The sequence below is a fragment of the Mobula hypostoma genome, chromosome 5, assembly GCF_963921235.1.
Source record: "Mobula hypostoma chromosome 5, sMobHyp1.1, whole genome shotgun sequence".
Lineage (NCBI taxonomy): Eukaryota > Metazoa > Chordata > Chondrichthyes > Myliobatiformes > Myliobatidae > Mobula > Mobula hypostoma.
The window spans coordinates 16,157,780-16,180,671 of NC_086101.1; the positions used below are offsets into that span (position 1 = coordinate 16,157,780).

At 45.9% G+C, this 22,892-nt stretch overlaps 1 protein-coding gene across 11 annotated transcripts in view; it reads right to left on the minus strand.

The window, feature by feature from the left end:
* Window positions 1-4,478: 4,478 nt before the first annotated feature.
* LOC134346638 (discoidin domain-containing receptor 2-like) overlaps window positions 4,479-22,892 on the minus strand; it is a 146,443-nt gene continuing 128,029 nt past the window's right edge. For 10 of the 11 annotated variants that reach the window (XM_063048106.1, XM_063048112.1, XM_063048115.1 and 7 more), the window contains exons 12-18: window positions 21,485-21,592; window positions 19,207-19,451; window positions 15,701-15,828; window positions 12,265-12,462; window positions 10,831-11,065; window positions 9,973-10,122; window positions 4,479-9,663 (exon numbers count right to left, since the gene is read on the minus strand). In XM_063048106.1, the coding sequence (XP_062904176.1) occupies window positions 9,523-9,663; window positions 9,973-10,122; window positions 10,831-11,065; window positions 12,265-12,462; window positions 15,701-15,828; window positions 19,207-19,451; window positions 21,485-21,592 (1,205 nt within the window). In that variant the 3' untranslated portion in view covers window positions 4,479-9,522. The remainder of the gene's footprint in view (window positions 9,664-9,972; window positions 10,123-10,830; window positions 11,066-12,264; window positions 12,463-15,700; window positions 15,829-19,206; window positions 19,452-21,484; window positions 21,593-22,892) is intronic. The other variant, XM_063048117.1, reaches the window with a different exon arrangement.

Consider the following 22,892-nt stretch of genomic DNA (forward strand, 5'->3'; position numbering starts at 1 on the left):
GGATATTACCAGGACTGGAGGGCTTGGGTTAGAAGGGGAGGGTGGACAGACCAGGACTGTCTTTCATGGAGTGAAGGAGGATGAGGGGTAACTTTAAAGACATTAATGGAATCATGAGGACCATGTATAAGGTGAACAGTCACAGACTTTGTTCAGGATAGGGGAGTTCAAGACTAAAGGACACAGGTAAATGTGAGGTGAGAAAATGTTAAAGGGATCTCGGACCTGCAGGGCAAGTTTTCACGAAGACTGTTTCATTGTCATAGAGAAGTACAACACAGAAACAGATCCTTCAACCAACACACATAAAAGTTGCTGGTGAATGCAGCAGGCCAGGCAGCATCTCTGGGAAGAGGTACAGTCGACGTTTCGGGCCGAGATTCTTCAGTCCATCTAGTCTATGCCAAACCTACCTACTCCCCTTGAACTGCACTGGGACTATAGCCCTCCATATCCCTAATATCCATGCACCTATCCAAACTTCTCCTAAACATTGAAATCATTCATATGCACCATTTGTGCTGACAGCTCATTCCACACTCTCGAGACCCTCTGAGTTAAGAAATTTCCCCCCATGTTCCCCTTAAACTTCTCACCGTTCACTCTTAATCCGTGACTTCTGCTTGTAGTATCATCCAATCTCAGTGGAAAAAGCCTGCTTGCATTTATCCTATCTATATCCATCATAATTTTGTATAACTTCATCAAATCTCACAATCTTCAATGTTCTAAAGTATACAGTCCTAATCTATTCAATCTTTCCATATAACTCCCAGATCCTTGCAAGTTTTCCCTGTACTCTTTCAAACTTGTTTACATCTGTCCTGTAGGTAGGTGACCAAAACTGCACACAATACTCCAAATTAGGCCTCAGCAACGTCTGCAACAACTTCAACATAATATCCCATCTCCTGTACCTAATACGTTGATTTATGAAGGCCAATATGACAAAAACTTGCTTAACTACCCTATTTACCTGTGTCACTACTTTCAACAAATTATGTACCTGCATTCCCAAATCTCTTTGCTCTACCATACTCCTCAGTGCCCTACCGTTCAATGTGTAAGGACTACTCTGGATGGTCCGACTGAAGTGCAAAACCTTGCAGTTGTCTGCATTAAATTCCATCTGCCTTTTATCCTGACAGGCTCATACAAGCTTTGACCTTTCAAAATTTCGTTTTGGAAGGCTTTCCACTTTCCAATTACATCTTCACCAGAAAACAACCAGTCCCAATCCACAAACTTGGCCTTTCTCCAATTTGGAATCTCAACCCGTGGACCAAACTTATCTTTTAAGATATTCACTTTGAAACTACTGGTATTGTGGTCATTGGATGCAAAGTGTTCCCAGACACAAACTTTCACCTGCCCCATCTCATTCCCTTTTAGCAGATCCAATATTGCACGGTCTGCTTGGGACTTCTATGTACTGATGAAAGAAACTTTCCTGAACACATTTGATAAACTCTATCCCATCTAGTTCTTTTACAGTGTGGGATTCCCAGTCAATATGTGGAAGGTTAAAATTACCTACTATAACAAAGTTATTTTTCTTGCAACCGTTTGCAATCTCAACAAATTTGTTCCTCTAAATCCTGCGGACTGTTGGGTGACCTGTAATATAGTCCCATTAAACAGGACATATCCTTCTTATGTCTCAGTTCCACCCATAATACCTGACTCGTCAAGTTCTCCAGTCTGCCCTGACAGAGCACTGCCATGATATTTTCCCTGACTGGTAACAGCACCCCTCCTCCTCTAATCCCTCCCACTCTGTCACTTCTAAAACAACAAAACCCTGGAATATTGAGCTGCCAGCCCTGACCCTCCTGCAACCAAGTCTCACAAATGGCTACAAATGTCATAGTTCCAGGTATTGATCCATTCCGTGAGCTGATCCGCACTTCCTATGATACTTCTTACACTGAAGTATACGCAACCCAGGACACTAGTCACACTGTGCTCAACTTTTGATTCCTGACCTTATCTGACATCTTTCCAACTTCTGCCTCCACAACCTCTCAACTAACTGTTATAGCACTGGGGTTCCATTCCCCTGCAACTCTAGTTTAAACCCCACCTTGCAGCATCAACAAACCTTCCCACTAGGATATTAGTCCCACACCAGTTCAGGTGCAAACCGTTTCTTCTGTACTGGTCCCACCTTCCCTGAAAGAGAGCCCAATGATCCAAAAATCTAATGCGCTCCCTCCTACACCAACTCCTTAGCCATGCGTTAAACATACCTGTTGTTGAGGGGGATGGCCACAGGGGTACTCTGCGCCGGCTCCTTAACCCCTTCCCATCACCCATTTTCATGTGTCCTGAACTTTGGGTGGAACTACCCCTCTAAAGGTCTTATCAATCACCCCTCCCCACAGTCTTCCGAATGATGTGAAGTTCATCCGGTTTGTGAGGGGATCCTGGAGTACCCCTATTGACTGTGCTTTTTGAGTGAGTGAGAGTGAGAGAGGAGACACACATGAAGATTAACGGTTGGACTGTCACTTTAAGGCATTGGAAGTAACTTTGGATTTCTACTGAGTTGGGTTTGGAGACAACGCTGAGCAGCTCAAAGGTTGCTATGGTGACTGAAGGCAGATTGTTGATGTTACTTTCAAGGACTTGTTGCCTGCTTGTGCATTTCTTCACAGACAAAGGAGGGAGGGACTCTTTGAATGACAGGTGATGCTCAGCACAGAGAATTAAATAGGAGGTCAGATGATACAGACCTGAGACACATGATCTGGACACTGAATGAGCATTGTTGTGCCCCGCAGAGAAAGTGGGGTTTTGGAGGATCGATCAGGCGGATCGATCCAAATTGCTATTACAGTGAAGGAGAAGGGGTTGACTGGTGGGGAGTTGTCTATGTGTCCAGCCTTGCCGGGGTGATAGCTCCACCACAGGAAAACCGGTCCCCCTGGTTAAAGTCACAGTCGGTGACTTATGAAGGATTTCGGAGGACGACGAGGAAATCGACAGCAGCTCACCTGAAGACTCAACTCTCTCTTTCTCTCTCTCTCCCCATCACTACTCAACTAAATACCACGAACTGAACTGAACTTCTACTCATCATCGTAAGACTGTATCTTTTTACCCCTAGACTTAAAGAAGCTTGGTTTTCATACATATATTTCCACACTTACTGATTTAGGTACATATATATATATATATATAAATCATTGCTAACCTGTGTGATTTATTTACTTTTATATTACTGTATTGCGTAGTTACTAATAAATATTATTAGTTTATAGCAATACTGGACTCCAAAGTGATTTCTATTTCTGTTGGTTTCTTTATCCCCGTCACGGGGTACGTGACAGGTTCCAGCATCAACTGCTTAACGCGGATTGATAGAAAGCTGCATCTGGATGCAGCTCGCAGTTGGAGTCGTCAGGGACATTGGGGGTCTCCCTGCTTCCCCACATCCCGGAAGAGGAGCATTCAACTATTCTGCCTGGCATCTCTACTGTCCTAACAGCAGATATAAAAAAAGGGGGGAAACTTGAGCTTTTCTTTCCTTTGCTTTCTCCGACTGAAGCTTCGAAGAACTAAAGCCTCAAGATCACCATTCTGACTCTGTTCACTCGAAGAATGGCTGTTGCGCTTGGCCCCGCCTTCCTTAAATTTGCTCTTGCGAATCAATCCCAAACGCTGGTTTGTCGCTGGTCAAAGCTAAATTACGCTGCCCCTATTCACTGCTAACTTTTTCTACTCGGACAATGGACCTGAGTGAAATACACCCTCAAATTTCCGATATCTGGATTGGTCGCTGGTCAAAGCCTAAATTGGTAGTGGGTATATTGGGGGGAAAACTGCCCAAGGATGCGGAGGTGAACGCAATTACATTTAAATGACATTTGGACAAGTACATTGGCAGGAAATGTTTTGAGGGATATGGGTCAAATTGGACTAGCTCAGTTTCGCAACTTGGTCACAATGGACAAGATGGACGGAAAGGCCGTTTCCGTGCCGTTTGGCTATGACTCTAAACTTTCACCACTCCAACTTTAAAGCTAACCCAATTAACCTATCACCTTCAAGCTTGTAATCCCCACCACGTTTTTATTCTGGTTTCTGCCCCATTATCCTCTGGTACTTATGAAGGTCTCGACCCAAAACAACGACTGTCCATTTCCGTCCCTGGATGCTTCCTTGACGCGCTGAATTCCTCCAGGCATCCTCGCCAGAAGAGAACCTCGGTGCTCACTTTAACTCTGGCCTTAATATTACCGGGAGTCCCCGGCCACATGAGGCGCTCACATCTCTCCCACTCTTCGGCCCCGGGAGGCACTGAGAGAGACAGCTGTAAAAGCAGCTGCTGCCTCAGGGTCCCAACGACCCGGGTTCAATCTTAACCTTCGGCGCGGGGTTCTCACACACTCCCTACGAATGTGCAGGTTTTCCGGGTGTCCCGATTTCCTCCGGATTTGTTACCAATTCAGACGCGAGACTCCAGCAGAAGCAGAACGCACGCATTAAACACTCAAATGACACTTTATTACAAACATCTACAGCAATGCAAGCAAGAACAAGGTCTACCGAGAAGCGTTAAAGTGATTTCATATATATTAGTGTAAAAATCTCTTTGTAAAATATTTACACACAGCCCCCACAGAATTCAGGACAACTTGATTCCACCATGACACAAAAGGATTAGAAAAAAAAATACCCATTAATATTTCACCGTATACATCAATAAATTTATACTACACATATACACCCAGTGGCCACTTTATTAGGTACAGCAGTGGGGCCCAGTGTAGCCAATACACTTCAAGTTTCGACGTGTTGTGCGTATAGAGATGTTCTTCTGCACACCACTGTTGCAACACATGGTCATTTGAGTTACTGTCCCCTTTCTGTCAGCTTGAACCAGTCAGACCATTCTCCTCTGATCTCTCTCATTGACAAGGTGTTTCCATCCTTAGAAAAAACACTCACTGGATGTATTTTTTGTTTTTCGCACCATTCTCTGTAAACCCCAGAGACGGTGTGCTTACAATTTCCAAGAGATCAGCAATTTCTGAGACACTCAAATCACTCAGCCTGGCATCAACAATCATTCCATGGTCAAAGTCACTTAGATCACATTTCCTCCCTATTCTGATGTTTGATCTGAACAACTGAACCTCTTGACCACGTCTGCAAGCTTTCATGTGTTGAGTTGCTGCCACATGATTGGCTGATTAGATATTTGCATTAATGAGGTGTACGAGCATGCCCAGTAAAGCGGCCACTGAGTGCAATTCCTCCTCACCTACAATCTTAAACATCCACAGTACCTGTGATACATTGAATGGTTCAAGAACAAATGACCACCCTATTCCTGGATTTGAAGGCAGGATGTTCAAAGTACCCACCTGAGCAGTAGTTGGACTGGTAGGAAACTATACACTTCTCCAAAGGAAGAGTTCAAACATTAAACGACGAGATGACAGCACCATATCTACGCGAGATTCGTGGTGAACAGTGTACGCAAGATAAAACGAATATTGCCAGCTTCAACACTTTAGAATAATACCTGATGGTGATTCTATACTAACACACCCATACACAGGCAAACTAATCAGGTGACATGAGAGACTGCAGATGCTGGAATCTGGAGCAACATACAGAGCAGCATCTGTGGGAGGAAAGAAACAGTGGACATTTTGGGTTTGCAGGACTGAAACTAAAACCAGACCGGAATCCGAAACAGAACAGTGGTGTCTAGGAACTCGGCCTGTCCCATGCGTCAGAGTCTCACAGAGTCTCTGGTTTGCATTGAGAATTTCTGATCCAAAACATTAACTACGCACTCTTTCCACACGTGCTGCTTGACTGGCTGAGAAAGATCTGCCGACATTTTCTGCCTTTGGTTTGTAACTCATCTGACTAGATTGGTACAGTTTATATGCTCGGACATTTTTGCAGTTTAATGCTTTATAGGGTAGCGGTGGTGAAGCTCAGACCCCCCAGCCTTTTAATGTGATGGAGACTGGTCCATGTCCCAAGCCCTAAGCCCTTTCACCCTCCTGCTCTGCCAGCCCCCATCTACCCAGGGCAGAACCCATTAGTGGAATTAGAACGTGCCCAGATTGAAGCCCCACATTTCAACCTTCAGTTCAAGAGAGTCCTGAAGGTCCTCACCCCAAACGTCCACTGTTTATTCCTCTCCATAGATTATGCCTGACCTGCTGAGTTCATCCAACGCTGCATGTGTGCACATGCGTGTTACTCTGGATTTCCAGCAAGCAGAATCTCATGTTCATTCTGAGAGTTCCTGGACTGGGTTTCCAGTAAGGTTCTCTCCTCTTTCCTCAAACTTCCATCAGCAGGAATATCTTTCATTGGCTCTTTAACATCCACACTCCCCCACCCCACCCAAAAACACTCCTTCAATCAAGTCATCTCCAGACCCTGTATATTTCAGAGTATTACAAGCCAGCTTGTGGGATTTCTGTACTGTGGGGTGGGTGAGATGAATGAGGGGTGCGAGGGGTGGGTCCGGTCAGTTGCCTATTGTGGTTACAATACTCACTCACGGAGGCAGAGATGGGATTTAAACTACATTTACTTGATATCAATGAAGCGTCATACTGACTACCTGCATGTATTGGTGGGCTTTCATAGCAAAGTTCTATTCATGGCTCCAGACCCACTGCAATGACCAGAGAAGGCCATTCAGCCCCTCAAGCCCATTATAGCTTTCATTGTGACTAAGAGTGATCTCCATCCTAACCAGGTGACTTGCTACAGGGACCAATGGGTGTTGGGTCAGTTAGGAATGGGCAATGAATGCTGCCGGGCGCCGGCGCTACATTTGTGATGGGGGTGGGGGGGGGATGAGGAAGGTGGCAGAGGTGGAGGGTGGGTGGAAGGTAGTTTATGAATTGCATAGAAGGTTGCTGATTGATGCACTTCTCTGCACTCCCAATGATGACCAGCATCATTCACGTCAAGAAAAATGGGAATCAAAAGCATTTGCCTACCCTATCTCACTTTACATCACATACTCTGCCCCCACACCCGCCCCCCCCCCCCCGGATTCTAATGTCAGGACCAGACTGGATACTATACGGGGAATGAAAGAGTGGAACCAGACATGACTGTGTCTCTATGCACTCTCTGTCCCATCTCAATGTTGCATGGGGTGAACTAGGCTAACTCACCGGAATTGTGGACTGCTCCTTAGGGCCCAAGTCTAGCCAGAATCTGATGTTTTCCTCCCCCCCTGCCAGGTTTCAACAAACAGCCCCCCCAAAGTTGGGTTAAAGCCAACTCCGTGAATCAAATCTTTCACCGGGTTGAATAATGGCCTGTGAAATCCATTGACTGGGAGGGGATTGTTGGACTTGTTTGTCACCCCACTGGCTGAGCAGTGTGGGAGAAAGGCAATGGTTTGATGAATAACTTGAGGTCATGGTGCACCTGAAGTATTGGGGAGCAATGCCAAATGTCCTAGTAAAGCTCTCAGACTCTCAGCTTCTGGTCCATTGAGTAGTCAGATGCACATTCAGTAGTTAAGACACGTTGGATGACTCCAAACCCCTGATTTTGTCTCTATCCTGGAGGGTTCCTCCGACTGAAGGCAGAATCCTCACGTTGACACAGCCCATTAGTCTTCAACCCGAATCTGTCCCGTTCATCGGACATACATTCCTTCCCTTTGGAAGCCAAGTAGAACCAGAAAAGGAGCTTCCCCAATTCACGTCATGCTAAGTCAGGATGTAGAATGAGTAAAATCATTGCCCAAGGTCAGCCTTGTCAGTGAATTCCAGAGAATCGCCTGAGAGACTTGTTGTCAAATCAACTAAAAATGTCTGTGTGATTAGTTAGGATTAATGTAGAAATTCAAGCATCGCTGATCCCACCACTGAGACAGACAGAGTGACAGAGAAATGACACCCCAACTTTAGTGCGGGGGTGGGGGAGGGTGCTGGCTGATCAAGTCAGTTTGCAGTAGTCCAGTGTTGACCCAGGCAGTGAAGTCCATGCTGCAGGAATTCTGTGACCCGTCGAGAATGCATTTGCATTTTGGGTGGATCAGTGGCTGTAGTTCTGCTGATACCAGGATTGCACTCACTCCACCTCGATGAAGCTGGAGTGTTCAGTTAATTTTGTATTTGTGATTGGAGTAAACATTTAACAGCAACTCTCTCACACTCCGAAATGCGCACACACACACAAACTCACATGTTCACACATTCGCAGATATACATATGTGGACATACACACATGCGCAAACCTTATATACACATGTACACATTCAGATACACATACTGTATGTCACACACACACACAATATATACATGTTCACATATTTACACATATGCATACGTCAACACGTGCACACACACTTACAGATACGTGGTGTGTATATGTGTATGTGTGTGTATATATTAGAGATACACACATATGTGTGTGTATATATATATATATATATATACACACACACACACCCATTCATACATGTGTGCACATTTACAGGTACACATGTATACACATGCACACATTTACAGATGTACTTGGGTAGACACACACAAATACACAGTTACACACATGCACACTTTCTTGCTGGCTCACCAGTGAGCAAACTCACATAGATGTGCTCGAGTACATTCTTGACATTCTGACAAAACCACATGAACCACAATATATGTGCACACTCATCAGATCGTCAGAATGTACGCATGCTAACAAAGAGGCAAGTTCCTGTTGGGCTCCTCCAGAAACTTGATATTTTGGAACACATCCACGCACACTCGCTCTCTCTCAAAGAGGCAAGCAAATAGACTTGTATACACTTAATGACACCTACATGCCTTCACAAAGAGACAGACACACACACACATCCCAATCACTCTTCCTCTTGCTCCAGTGGGTTAAGCCTTAGTAGTCAAACGAGCATTCTGTATCACAGTAGTATGTTCTGGCCAAGACCACAGAGGTGGTGAGACGATGCGCAAAATGTCGCTCCCCACTGGCAGCAGGGAGCTGAGATGGAGCACCGTGAGCTACAAGGAGAGATGTCACAGAGACCTTTTGACCCACAGTAAAGTTCCAAATTCCAGTGTTTTTCCCAAAAAATTAAAAAAATCCAAAAGGCTCGCAGTTCTCAGTCCTTCAACAGGCTTTTCCCATGCAATTCATGGGGAGGAGGGAGGGTGGAAGGCTGGGGTGGGGGTGGGGGCAGAATCTGACTCCCGGGTTCCACCTGAACATTCAGTGTGTGGTCCTGAGACAGCGGTGGGGATTGGAACTTGTTGTGAAGCCCGTGCGCCACCACCCTTCCACGGAGCAAGGTGTGCCAGAGAGCCCAAGTGCAGAAAGATTGGTTGGCAATCAAGTTCTGTTCAAGTGACTACTGCAAGACGAAAGGAAAGTAAACCTACGAATACCAGAGGTTCCAACCCCAGGCCCTAAGGCGAAGCTCCTACAGCGGCAGCAGCTCACGAAAGACCCTCCTCAATGCGATGGCCTTCGGTCTCGGAGATGGCATCAGCCGGATTCACCCGGCCCAAGTCCTGTCTACACCATGTTCATGGCATCCTCTGTGAGGAACTGATGGATCTGCTGGAAGGTTGGCCGGTCCTTGGCATCCCTCCTCCAGCAGCTCACCATGACGTTGTAGAGGGCTTGCGGGCAGATGGCTGGGCGGGGGAGGTAGACCTGGGGGAGCAAGAGTCAGAAAATGGGAATCATAATCATAACGTACGACAGCACAGAAACACATGACTTATAGAAGTGCATATGAAGATAAGAGGTGGAGATAAAGCACTTTTTTCCCCCCGGGGGTGGAAATGGCTAATTTGAGAAGACATAATTTTAAGGTATTGGGGGTGACGTCAGAGGTAGATTAGGGGTATGTAAGAGACTCTCAGGTAGATGCATGGATGATAGAGAAATGGAGGAAAATGCAGGAGAGATGGGTTAGATTGAAATATAGGCCCTTCAGCCCAGAACCTCCCCAAGCATTACCTGCTTGCCCTGCTCCCTGAAGAACTCGCCTGCGTTCTCAATGACCAGCTCATCTGTGAGGTGGTAGTAGGGTTGCTCCTTGCAGAGCACCAGGATCTCCCACAAGGTCACGCCGAAGGCCCAGACGTCGCTACTGGTGGTGAACTTGCCCTGCAGGGAAAGGAGGAGATCAGAAGGTCAGAGAAATGATGAGCTGCTCTGCCGTTAGCACGAGGATTAGATGGAGTGTGTGCTAAGAGCTGGCACAGAGGCTGTGGGATCACTCGAAATCCCTCCCATCCCCAGCTGTGTCACATAAAGCAGTCCCACCCACTGCCTGGCTCACAAGTGACATTATTGTTTTTCCCAAAAGAGTTATAGAGTACTACAACACAGAAACATTGTGTTTCTCTACTAAGGGAACGCTGGTGCTTTGAATTTTATAAATGACTTGGATGAGGAAGTGGAAGGGTGGGTTTGTAAGTTTACAGATGACACAAATGTTGGTGATGTTGTGGATTGTTTTAGAAGGTTGTTCATAGGCCACAATGGGACAGTGATAGGATGCAGAGCTGGGAGGGAAGGGTAAGATTGATCTTGGATTGATTAAAAGGTTGGCACAACATTATGGGCTGTACTGTACACTTCTGAGTCCTCTGTTCTAGAAGGTGTAAGTACAAGTAACACACATGGGTGTTGTTTCAGTAGGACATAAAATGGGAACTGCCGAGTAGCCACAGATAGGTCCCCTTGTTCTTGATGCCCCTTGTAATGGGATTCCCTTGCGGGGGTGGGGGGGGGGTGGGTGGCAGGGGTCCCTAATGTCACTGAGCCAGATTCTGCGTTCATCGTCCAACCTGCCAGCCCATGGTCACTCACCAGCAGAATGCTTTCCCAGGCCATCCAGCGAATGGGGAGCACGGCCCGCCCCTGGATCCGGTAGTAGTCGCCCGCGTACAGGTTTCGGCTCATCCCGAAGTCAGCGATCTTGATGGTGTAGTTCTCGCCAACCAGGCAGTTCCGCGTGGCGAGATCTCGGTGAACGAAGTTCATTGAAGCCAGGTACTTCATGCCTGAAGCGATCTGGCTGGCCATGTGCACGAGACTTGGATAACTGGTTTGGTGGGAGGGGGGAGCGGGGAGCGAGGAGAGGGAGAGAGGGGAGAGCGGATGTTATTTCCTGTAGAAATGAAGAGAACTGAGGGGCGCACAGGTTTTGGAGTGTGCATGGATTCCAGCACAATTATCAAGAGATTTATCTTAAGGAAGGATGTAGAAGGGAAGGGCTAGATTGATCCTAGAGTATAACGTTGGCACAACATTGTGGGCTTAAGGGCTTGTACTGTGCTGCAGTGTTCTATGTTCTCCAAGTTGCCCCTCTTGGTTAATGCACAGAGTCCTGCCCATCAATAAAAAAATTAAAACACCCTGGCTAAATCATGGGGTCGGTACCATCTTCCCTCATTCAATGCTAAGGGATGCAGCGGTTTCCTTGGTCAACATGGGGTTCATTCCAGGTTAACAGTGGGTAATGTGGGACTGTGCTGGGTCAGTAATGGAGCTCTCTGTTTGGTCAACATTGGGGGAGCAGTTTGGGATCAATTTCAGAAGTCTCCCCGAGCTAATAACAGACTTGGAGACACAAGAAATTCTGCAAATATTGAAAATCCTGAGCAGCCGCCGGAAAATGCAGGTCAGACAGCACACATGGAGGCAAATAAACTGTCGATGTTCCGGGCTGAGAACCTTTATCAGGACTGGAATGGAAAGGGGCAAAGGTCAGAACAAGGTAATGTGGGGAGTGGGAGAAGTACAAGCTGGCAGGTGAGGGTGAAAGTTGGTGGGAGGGGAGGTGGGGGGGGAATGACACAAGAAGCTGGAAGGTGATAGGTGAAAGAGGCAAAGGGGAGAAGGAGGAGGAATTTGATAAGAGAGGATAGTGGACCATGGAATAGAGAGAAGGAGGTGGCGATCCAGAGGGAAGTATTGGGCAGGTTATAAGGGTAGGGAAGAGGAGATGGGATTTATAAGGGTTCCCATTGGCTCAATAATAATGTATAGGGGTCTCTGTTGGGTCAGTAATGGGAGTCCTCTTTAGATCAATACTGGAAATCTCCTTAGATTAAAAAATGGCTACCAGAGTCATCTTTAGGTCAGAGGTCTCAGTCAGGGCAGTTTACAGGGGTCAGAAATGATCTACAGATGGATCTCCTTTGTCAACCATATTGGATTTCCTTAAATAAAGGGGCGCTTGCCAAGTCAGCACTGGTACAGTGGGTCTTCTCTGGGTCAGAATGGGGTTCAGCTGCTAACCTGATGCTCGGAACGTTGGTGGCCATTGCGAACTTGTCTCCCAGCTCGTGCTGGCTGAGGAACTGGTTGAGATCCCCATTCTCCATGTACTCGGTGATCATGCAGAGCGGGTCGTCCCTCACGCACACGCCCAGCAGCCGGATGATGTTGGGGTCTTTCAGCCGCGACATGATCTTCACTTCCTTCAAGAAATCATTCCTGTTGGTGGAAAGGACAGGCTTAGAAGTGAAGACGACTGTAAACAGCCTCCTGATCTGCAACGACCCTGAATCATTGTTCCCCTGGTAAAACAAATATGGCACAGGTGGTGGCCATTTGGCCCATTGACTTCATACCAGCCCCGACTCCCTTCCCCTCTTTCCAACGTTGTTTAGCTAATTTCTAATGTGCATTTGGGCTCCATTTCCACCACTGTTCTGAGCTCTCCATTCCAGTTCCTCACTGCTTTCCACTGAACAGAGATTTTCCCCTTTTCCCTCCCAGACTTTTTAATGCTTACTCTACGGTCCTTTGATAAGGGAACACCTTGTTTGCCCTGTGTAAGACAGTCCTTATCTAGTACACCACCCAATGTTCATTGGAGAACTGTAACCTTGCCCCACGTCCCTGAAACCAGCCCTCATTCAGAAACTTCACATCCTTCCTAAAATAGATTGATCATATCAGATAAAATTACAGCCTAACCAAAGTTCTGTATAGATTTACCACAGCTTTCCTGATTTTGTACACCTTGCCCATGAAGACTACTGACATATTGCAACAAAAAGAACCAATTGATAGCTCAACCAATTTAGAGCGAGACATGTACATTGTATTTACACTCAGTGGCCAATTTCTTAGGTACACCTGTTTGTAATGCAAATATCTAATCAGCCAATCATATGGCAGCAATTCAACACATAAAAGCATGCAGACATAGTCAAGAGGTTCAGTTGGTGTTCAGATCAAACATCAGAATGGGGAAGAAACATGATCTTAAGTGACTTTGACTGTGAACTGATTGATGGTGCCAGATGGGGTGGTTCGAGTATCTCAAAAAATGCTGTTCTTCTGGAATTTTCACGCACAATACTCTCTATAGTTTATAGAGAATGGTGAATAAGAAATATATCTAATGAGCGGCAGTTCTGTGGGCAAAAATGCTTTGTTAATGAGAGTGGTCAGAGGAGAATGGCCAGATTGATTCAAGCAGTCAGGAAGGTGGCAGTCTCTCAGATAACCACACGTTACAACAGTGGTGCGCAGAAGAGCATCTCTGAATGCACAACACATTGAACCTTGACGTGGATGGGCTACAGCAACAGAAGACCAAGAACATACAATCAGTAGCCACTTTATTAGGTACAGGACCTACCTAATAAGGTGGCCATGGAGTGTACCATATATATTACGAATAAAGTACATCTTCGAAATGAAAAACCTAAATATAAATAGTGCAATACAGGTTTATTTTTACACTGGAAGTGGTACATGCCTGGAATGCACTGCTGGGGATGGTGGCAGAGGTTGATATTTCTGGGACATTTAAGATACTCTTAGATAGGCACAGGGCTGATCGAGAAATGGAGGGTTAGAGGCTGTGAAAGAAGGAGATGTTTGATTGACAGGAAAACAAATAAAGAATTATAGGGCTCCACACAGATGGCGGGGCTGGTATTGAACCAAGGATGCTGGGGCTGTCTGGTAGCATCTCACTCTTTATTTTAAGCTTGCAATCACAGTTGCATCACGGCACAGTACGGCAATTCAAGCATATGGGAATGCAAGAGGCAGCAGAGAGTAGGGGACACAGCTGGGTCCATCACAGGCACAGCTCTTTCCCCCACTGATAGCATCTAAATGGAGCACTGCCTCAAGAGATTGGCATCTGGCATCAAGGATCTCCTCATCCAGGACAATGAACCCCACTATCCAGGACACACCATCTTCTTGCTGCTTATCATCATGCAGGAGATACAGAAGCCTGAAGTCCCACACCAGGAACAGCTACTTTCTTACAACCATTTTACATCATTACAGCTGGGTATGGAAACACCATTGCCCTTAAAACAGAAAATCCTACAAAAGGTGGCGTCTATGGCCCAGTCCATCACTGATAAAGACCTCCCCACCATTGAGCACATCTGAACAGTGTTGTTGCAGGAAAGCAGCATTGATTGTCAAGGACCCCCAAATCCAGGCCACACACCCTTTTCGCTGCTGCCATCAGTAAGGTGGAACAGGAGCCTCAGGACTTGCACCACCAGGTTCAAGAACAGTTATTACCCCTCAACCATCAGGGTCTTGAACCAGAAGGGATAACTTCATTCAACTTCACTGTTCCCACAACCTATGAAGGACTTTTCATCTCATGTTCACAATATTTATTGCTTATTTACTTATTTTAATTTTGTATTTGCACAGTTTGTCATCTTTTGCACATCAGTTAATTGCTTGTCCTGTTGGGTGCAGTCTTTCATTGACTCTATTGTGTTTCGTGGAATTATTGTGTATGCCCACAAGAAAAAGAATCTCAGAGTTGTATATAGAGACATGTACTTTGATATTAAATTTACTTTCAACTTTGAATTCGGCTCTTGAATCAATCTTACTTCAGTGATGGAACACCACAGACCACCTTTTGCACTAGCATAGATTTGTTTCTATTTGTCTATCTCTTCTTCTTCCCATCTCTGTTTCCAGCATCATGGCATTACCAATGCAAGCCTATCTTTATTTTAGAAACATAGAAAGCCTACAGCACAATACAGGCCCTTTGGACCACAATGCTGTGCCGAACATGTACTTACTTTAGAAATTACCTAGGGTTACCCACAGCCCTCTATTTTTCTAAGCTCTATGTACTAATCCAGGAGTCTCTTAAAAGACCCTATCGTATCCACCTCCACACCGCCTCTGGCAGCCCATTCCACGTACTCACCACTCTCTGTGTTTTTTTCTTAAAAAGAAAACTTAACCCTGACATCTCCTCTGTATCTACTTCCAAGCACCTTAAAACTGTGCCCTCTCGTGTTAGCCATTTCAACCCTGGGAAAAAGCCTCCGACTATCCACACGATCAATACCTCTCATCATCTTATATATCTTTTTGTGTGGGTTGTCCAAACCTATATGCCTGCAGAGATGCCATAAACAAGTCTTTCACTGTACCTGTATCTTATTGTACCTGGGCAGGTGATGATAAACTTGTCCTGACTAAATAGTGGTCGGTTAATGAAATGGAATAACATCACATTAATAATTTGACTTGAATGCTATTCATCAAATAATTAAAAGATACAAGTGCAGAAAGTTATTTTGAAAGAAGAATAGAGAGCAGAATGTTTCTAACGGGCTGGTAACAAGCAATGAAACACAATTCAAGACAGTGCTGTCACTGAATCTTGCAGGAAGGGGTAAGGAGATGGAAAAAAGAGCAAATAGGGTTGTGGACCTACCTAGCATTCTTGGTGGCATCCGAGCGCAGCATCTTCACGGCCACCATCAGGGGGCGACCTTTGCGGACATTGAGGGGGGTTCCTAGGTCCTCTAGCTCCTGAGGGTTATGCACTTCGCACAGGTGAACCTGCAAGAGGAGGAGGGGTGAGGTCATTGGCCACTGGGTTAAAGCCTGCTTGCCGATCAAGGTCCCTTGTGTCTTTTTTTGAACAGCTGAAGAGAAATTACAGAGCATTTACTTACAGCACACTGGGAGGCCAATTTTTGCATTAACAAGGTTGCAAAAAAAAAAACCCAAAATGAAAACCTTACCTAGTGGCTAGACATGGCAGAAGAATTAGGCTAATTGGCTCCTCGGTCTGCTCCACTATTCAATTATGACAGATTTATTTTGTCCCTTAATTTTTACTTAAATACACCCATTGCCTTGGCCTCCACAGTCACCTTTGGCAATGAATTTCACAGATTCACCACCTTCTGGCTAAAGAAATTCCTACTCATCTCTCTTCTAAGGGGATGCCCTAGTCCGAGGCTGTGCCTGCTGGTCATGAATTCTCCCACTATTGGAAACATCCTCTCTATGTCCACTCTATCCAGCTTTTAATATTTGGTAGATTTCAAAGAGATTCCTCATTCTTCTAATCTCCAGCAAGTACAGGCCCAGAGCCATCAAATGCTCCTCCTACGTTAACCCTGTCATTCACGTGAACATCCTCTGGATCCTCTCCACCGCCAACCACATCCTTTTGTAGATATGGGGCCCAGAACTGCTCACGATACTCTAAATGCAGTCTGAGCAATGCCTAATAAAGCCTCAGCATTACATTCTTGCTTTAAGTTCTAGTCCTCTTGAAATGAATGCTACCATCACATTTGCTTTCCTTACTATCGTACCATATAACAATTACAGCACGGAAACAGGCCATGTCAGCCCTTCTAGTCCGTGCCGAACTCCTACTCTCACCTAGTCCCACCGACCTGCACTCAGTCCATAACCCTCCATTCCCTTCCTGTCCATACATCTATCCAATTTAACTTTAAACAACAACATCGAACCTGCCTCCACCACTTCTGCTGGAAGCTCATTCCACACAGCCACAACTCTCTGAGTAAAGTTCCCCTTCATGTTACCCCTAAACTTTTTTGCCCTTTAACTCTCAGCTCATGTCCTCTTGTTTGAATCTCCCCCACTCTCAATGGAAAAAGCCTATCCACGTCAACTCTATCAATCCCCCTCATAATTTTAAACACCTCTACCAAGTCCCCTCTCGACCTTCTACGCTCAAAAGAATAAAGACCTAATTTGTTCAACCTTTCTCTGTAACTTAGGAGGTGAAACCCAGGCAACATTTTAGTAAACCTCCTCCGTACTCTCTCAATTTTATTGACATCCCCAACATATACCCCCATCACCTGCCCTATCTCATTCCCTAACAGGAGATCCAACACTGCCCCTTCTCTAGTTAGTACCTCTATGTATTGCTGCAAAAAACTATCTTGCACACATTTGACAAACTCCAAACCATCCAGCCCTTTTACAGAATGGGCTTCCCAGTCTATGTGTGGAAAATTAAAATCGCCCACAATCACAACCTTGTGCTTACTACAAATATCTGCCATCTCCTTACAAATTTGCTCCTCCAGTTCTTGGTCCCCATAGGAAGGTCTATAATACACCCCTATAAGCGTCACTACAACTTTCCTATTCCTCAATTCCACCCAAATAGCCTCCCTGGACGAGTCCACTAATCTATCCTGCCAGAGGACCACTGTTATATTTTCTCTGACAAGCAATGCAACACCTCCCCCTCTTGCTCCTCCTATTCTATCACACCTGAAGCAACAAAATCCTGGAATATTTAGTTGCCAATCACACTCCTCCTGCAACCACGTTTCACGAATACCTACAACATCATATTTCCAGGTATCAATCCATGCTCTAAGCTCATCCAGCTTTCTTACAATGCTCCGTGCATTAAAATAGATGCATTGTTCTGGAGCTGTTCCGGCCTATGGTCAGGCCACACTTAGATCCTCTCCAGTTCACCTACCAGCCCCGACCAGGAGCTGAGGATGTCATCGTCTACCTGCTGAACTGTGTCTACGCCCACCTGGACAAGCCAGCGAGCAGTGTGAGGGTCATGTTTTTTGACTTCTCCAGTGCGTTCAACACCATCCGCCCTGCTCTGCTGGGGGAGAAGCTGACAGCGATGCAGGTGGATGCTTTCCTGGTGTCATGGATTCTTGACTACCTGACTGGCAGACCACAGTATGTGTGCTTGCAACACTGTGTGTCTGACAGAGTGATCAGCAGCACTGGGGCTCCACACAGGACTGTCTTGTCTCCCTTTCTCTTCACCATTTACACCTCGGACTTCAACTACTGCACAGAGTCTTGTCATCTTCAGAAGTTTTCTGATGACTCTGCCATAGTTGGATGCATCAGCAAGGGAGATAAGGCTGAGTACAGGGCTATGGTAGGAAACTTTGTCACATGGTGTGAGCAGAATTATCTGCAGCTTAATGTGAAAAAGACTAAGGAGCTGGTGGTAGACCTGAGGAGAGCTAAGGTACCGGTGACCCCTGTTTCCATCCAGGGGGTCAGTGTGGACATGATGGAGGATTACAAATACCTGGGGATACGAATTGACAATAAACTGGACTGGTCAAAGAACACTGAGGCTGTCTACAAGAAGGGTCAGAGCCATCTCTATTTCCTGAGGAGACTGAGGTCCTTTAACATCTGCCAGACGATGCTGAGGATGTTCTACAAGTCTGTGGTGGCCAGTGCTATCATGTTTGCTGTTGTGTGCTGATGCAGCAGGCTGAGGGTAGCAGACACCAACAGAATCAACAAACTCATTCGCAAGGCCAGTAATGTTGTGGGGATGGAACTGGACTCTCTCACGGTGGTGTCTGAAAAGAGGATGCTGTCTAAGTTGCATGCCATCTTGGTCAATGTCTCCCACCCACTACTTAATGTACTGGGTGGGCACAGGAGTACAATCAGCCAGAAACTCATTCCTCCGAGATGCAGCACAGAGAGCCATAGGAAGTCATTCCTGCCTGTGGCCATCAAACTTTACAACTCCTCCCTTGGAGGGTCAGACACCCTGAGCCAATAAGCTGGTCCTGGACTTATTTCATAATTTACTGGCATAATTTACATATTATTATTAAACTATTTATGGTTCTATTACTATTTATTATTTATGGTGCAACTGTAACGAAAACCAATTTCCCCCGGGATCAATAAAGTATGACTATGACCACTTAAGAAACTCACCTCTTACTCTCTTTTTATCTTTAATGGAGCAAACAACTTTGTTATTTGTATCAACTTACAAGTTAATCTTCAGGGAGTCCTGCACTAGAAATCCCAAGACTCTGTCAAGTTCTGAAAGCTCTGCAGTGAACTCAGACTTTATATGCAACAATTGATTACAGTGCTGCCCCAACATTCCCACCTCTTCTACGTGCCCCCCTTCCTCCTTTATCCACTTACCTCCCCAAACTGGCCCTCCCCCAGCTTCTCCCGGAAGACAAGGCGTTGCCGTGGGAACTCGCCAACAGTGACCTCCTTTCCAGCCAGCATGTCGATGGCGATAGCAGGGACGGCATACGTGTTATTTCCGGTCACTCCCTGCAGGTTGATGATGTCAGCCTCGGCGTAGTGGGGCACGCTGTTGGGGAAGCCCGTCTGAACGGCCATCTTGGTGAGGTCAGGCTCCGCGTACTCCCCATTGCATGCTGGGAATGAGAAAGCAAAGGGATCAGGAGTCATGGGCAGCCTGGACTGGGACATAAGCAAATCCACGTTCATACAGGACACACTTTATCGCTCTGGTAAAAACATAGTACCCCTATGAAGTTGCATACCCAGTGGCCAAATCATGCACAGCAAGAGTCCACAGTAAGATGGCGGCGATTTGGGTGATGTTGGTCGAGGGGAATGATCCTACTGCGTCCATCTTACATACTAGGCACAGAGAGGACAACAATCTGAAACTTACTGGTGGCAGCTATTGTGATGTAGCCAAGGGGCAGTGAACCTCTGGCACACGTGCCCAAGATAGCACACGCAAAAATTTTGTAGGGACTTTGCATCCCCTGCCACCCCTTGATTCTTCAAAACAGACCCATAATAAAAAGATACACAATGATTACCCTTACTGGCAAAAATACAGCAAATGACTCTGTGACGGAGAACACGTTAAAGAATCATGGCTAGAATGTGCTCCTTTCCTTTTTGATCATTTTTCAGAAAAGAAAAAAAAATAATCACCATGACATGTTAGAATTTTTTATTTTTTTTTAAAGATTATTGCCAATTTGGGTACACACTCCAAAAAGATTCCACTCCTAGTCTAGCCCATTTCAAATCTGTAGCACAGATCTTCTTTAGAGCATAGAACAGAACTGGCTATTTGGACCTGCCTCTAATGGATCTGCCTCAACCCTGGCAGGGTGTTCAACGCACCTACAATTCACTGTGTAAAAAACATACCTCTGACACTATCTCTGCACCTTCCTCCGAACACCTTAAAGTTTTAAGGAGTCAATTCTAAGACCCAAGTTAGAAATAAAGGTGTATAAAATCATGAGGGCATTGATGGGGTGAGTGCACTGTTTTTCCCCAGGTTTTGAAGAATCAAGAAGTAAGAGCACAGGTTTAAGATGAGAAGGGAGAGATTTAATAGAACTTGAGGCAAATTTTTTTTTTAAATATATGGAGCGAGCTGCCAGAGGAGTTGGTTGAGAGTTACAGTAACAACTTTGAAAAGACAGTTGAAAAAATACTTGGACAGAAACGATTTAGAAGATTATGGGGCAAATGCTGGGAAATGGGACTAGCCTGGATGGAACATCCTGGTCAACGTAGAGTCTTCAGGCCAAAAGGCCTGATTCCATACTGTGAACTAGCATCTACCAGGAGCTAACTAATCTATCAGTGTGATTTTTGCAATCTCAGCCAACAGTGGTTCTGACTTACAGAAACTTAGGGTTCATGGACTCTAACGTGACATGGGCAGCGTGTACGCTCAAGGACCTGTTCTCCTGTTCAGAGGAAATTTCCATGGTCCGGCACTGGTCAAGTCCAGGGCCATCGGAAGAGAGTGTTTCAATCCAGATTTTCTCTGCTGGGGATATCCTGAACAGGCTAGTGCAGAGATAAGGCTGTTCAGCCCGTTATCTAATACTGCCTCCTTCCCCTTCTCCACTCTGGCTCCTTGAAGATTTGCCACTCCACAGTGGGAACGGCTTCTAATCAATCAACTAAGATGGTCTCCCATGGCAAAGGTCAAGCCAGTGTGGTGCCGGGTAGAAGGAAATGTATTCATATAGCTGCTTTCCTGTTCCCACTCACATCACCAAACAGCTAATACAATTTGACGAGGGAGGGAATGAAGCAATGGACTGAATAGCCTTGGAGTCCACACCCACACACAATCCAGCAGCTGTTGTGGTCTTAGTTACTAAGGCTCGGCGTTTTCCCCAAATCCCTTATTATTAATGAGATTTAAACTCCACATCTGCAGTGGTGGGATTCGAACTTGGGTCTCTGAATTGTTTGCTCAGAGGACCAGACCAGCACAAATTAACCTCTGCTCCATGACCGCACCCTAGTTGTCGGTAGGAAATTTGAGCTTTCCACTGGCTGCTCACAACTTTGATCTAGACCCCCTCCATCCATTCCCCTCCCACCCCTCCCTATTCCACCCCTTGTACCATCCCCAGCCCAACTCAACCCAACTACCAGTCCGATTTGGCGAGGTCCTTACCATCTGTGTTGATTGGCTTAAGCTGGTCCTTAGAGCAGCCAGGGCCTCCAATCGGGTGAGGGTTTGCAGAGAGTAAGAGGTGATAGGCTGGGTTGTTTAACAGGAGAGCTGTCGGAGAGGAGGGAACACAACAAGGGTGGATGAACAACGAGGGTGGAAGGAGGAGCAACAAGACAGAAGGGGAAACAAACGAGGGGGGAGAGGGGAGGGGCAGGGGGTGGACAACACAATACTTGGGGCGAAGCCTCTGGTGCCACTTACACAGCCTCCACCCACCTCCCCACCGCCTGTTGGGCATCTCAAACCTTTCCTCGAGGTGACCTCATCCAATCACATTGCACCTAACATGGTGGTTCTAGGAAAGGGACTGTAGTAGGTGGTATGTCATTGGCCCAGAAATGGAAACGAATCACACAGCTCAAATTGAGAAGCAGAACCAATCCGCTTGCAGAAGAGAAAGAGTTTCCCCTTTCTATCTCCTCCCCCCGACACCTGCCAATCAGTACCATCTCTGAACATTGACTGGACGGTGCATCTACTGGTTGAGGAGATAAGGTTCCAGCATCCAATGACATTGGCCTGATGCTCCCTATATCCAACACTGAACCAATCGAGGTAAACATTCCCTTTCCTTACCCACCCTCCTATCTGTTGAGCATCATGACTAACATGGTTTAATTCTGGGTCTTAAAATCTGTTGGAGATACTCATCAGGTTAAACAGTATCTTTAGAGGGGGACAGGAACATTCGACGTATTGAGTCGAGAACCTATGTCAGGAGAAATGTGAGATTGGCTGAGAAATAAATAAATTAAACCGCTTATAATACGGCAGGTATTGTTCACGACTGATCGCCTGGCATCCGGCTCACTCATTAATTTGGGCTGTGAGTGGGGAGGGGGTGGTAGGAGGTGGTGGAATCACGAGTGCAATTTGGGTGTGCAGCAGACCGTGGGACTGGTGTGTGAGAGCGCAGAGTGCAGCTGGGATTTGTAGAACATCTATTATTTCTTGCTCCTGTCAAAACCTTCCGGCTTCACCAGAAAATTTATTGTACCATTGTAAAATGTGTTAAAGAGGAAAAAGGGAAAATTAATGTGTGCATGGACCACAGTCCAGAAAATATGCTGCTCCATCTGAGTCCCTGAAGACAACAGCTTTCGGAGGTTTACTGCATGTGATATGAAAACCCATCTACACCACAAACCCTCTTACCCCACCCAGTTTCAGGCACAGTCCAGAAGTCCCTGGCTCCCATTCCGGACTGATGAATTTATACAATTAGATGCTGGATTATTGGAGTTCAAGTAGACAAGTCCAGATTTTTTTTTAAAAATGCGCAGGATAGAAACTTCAAGTATGAGAGGAAGTGCTTGGAGGGCGTAGAGTTGAAAGGAGTTAAGTGTGG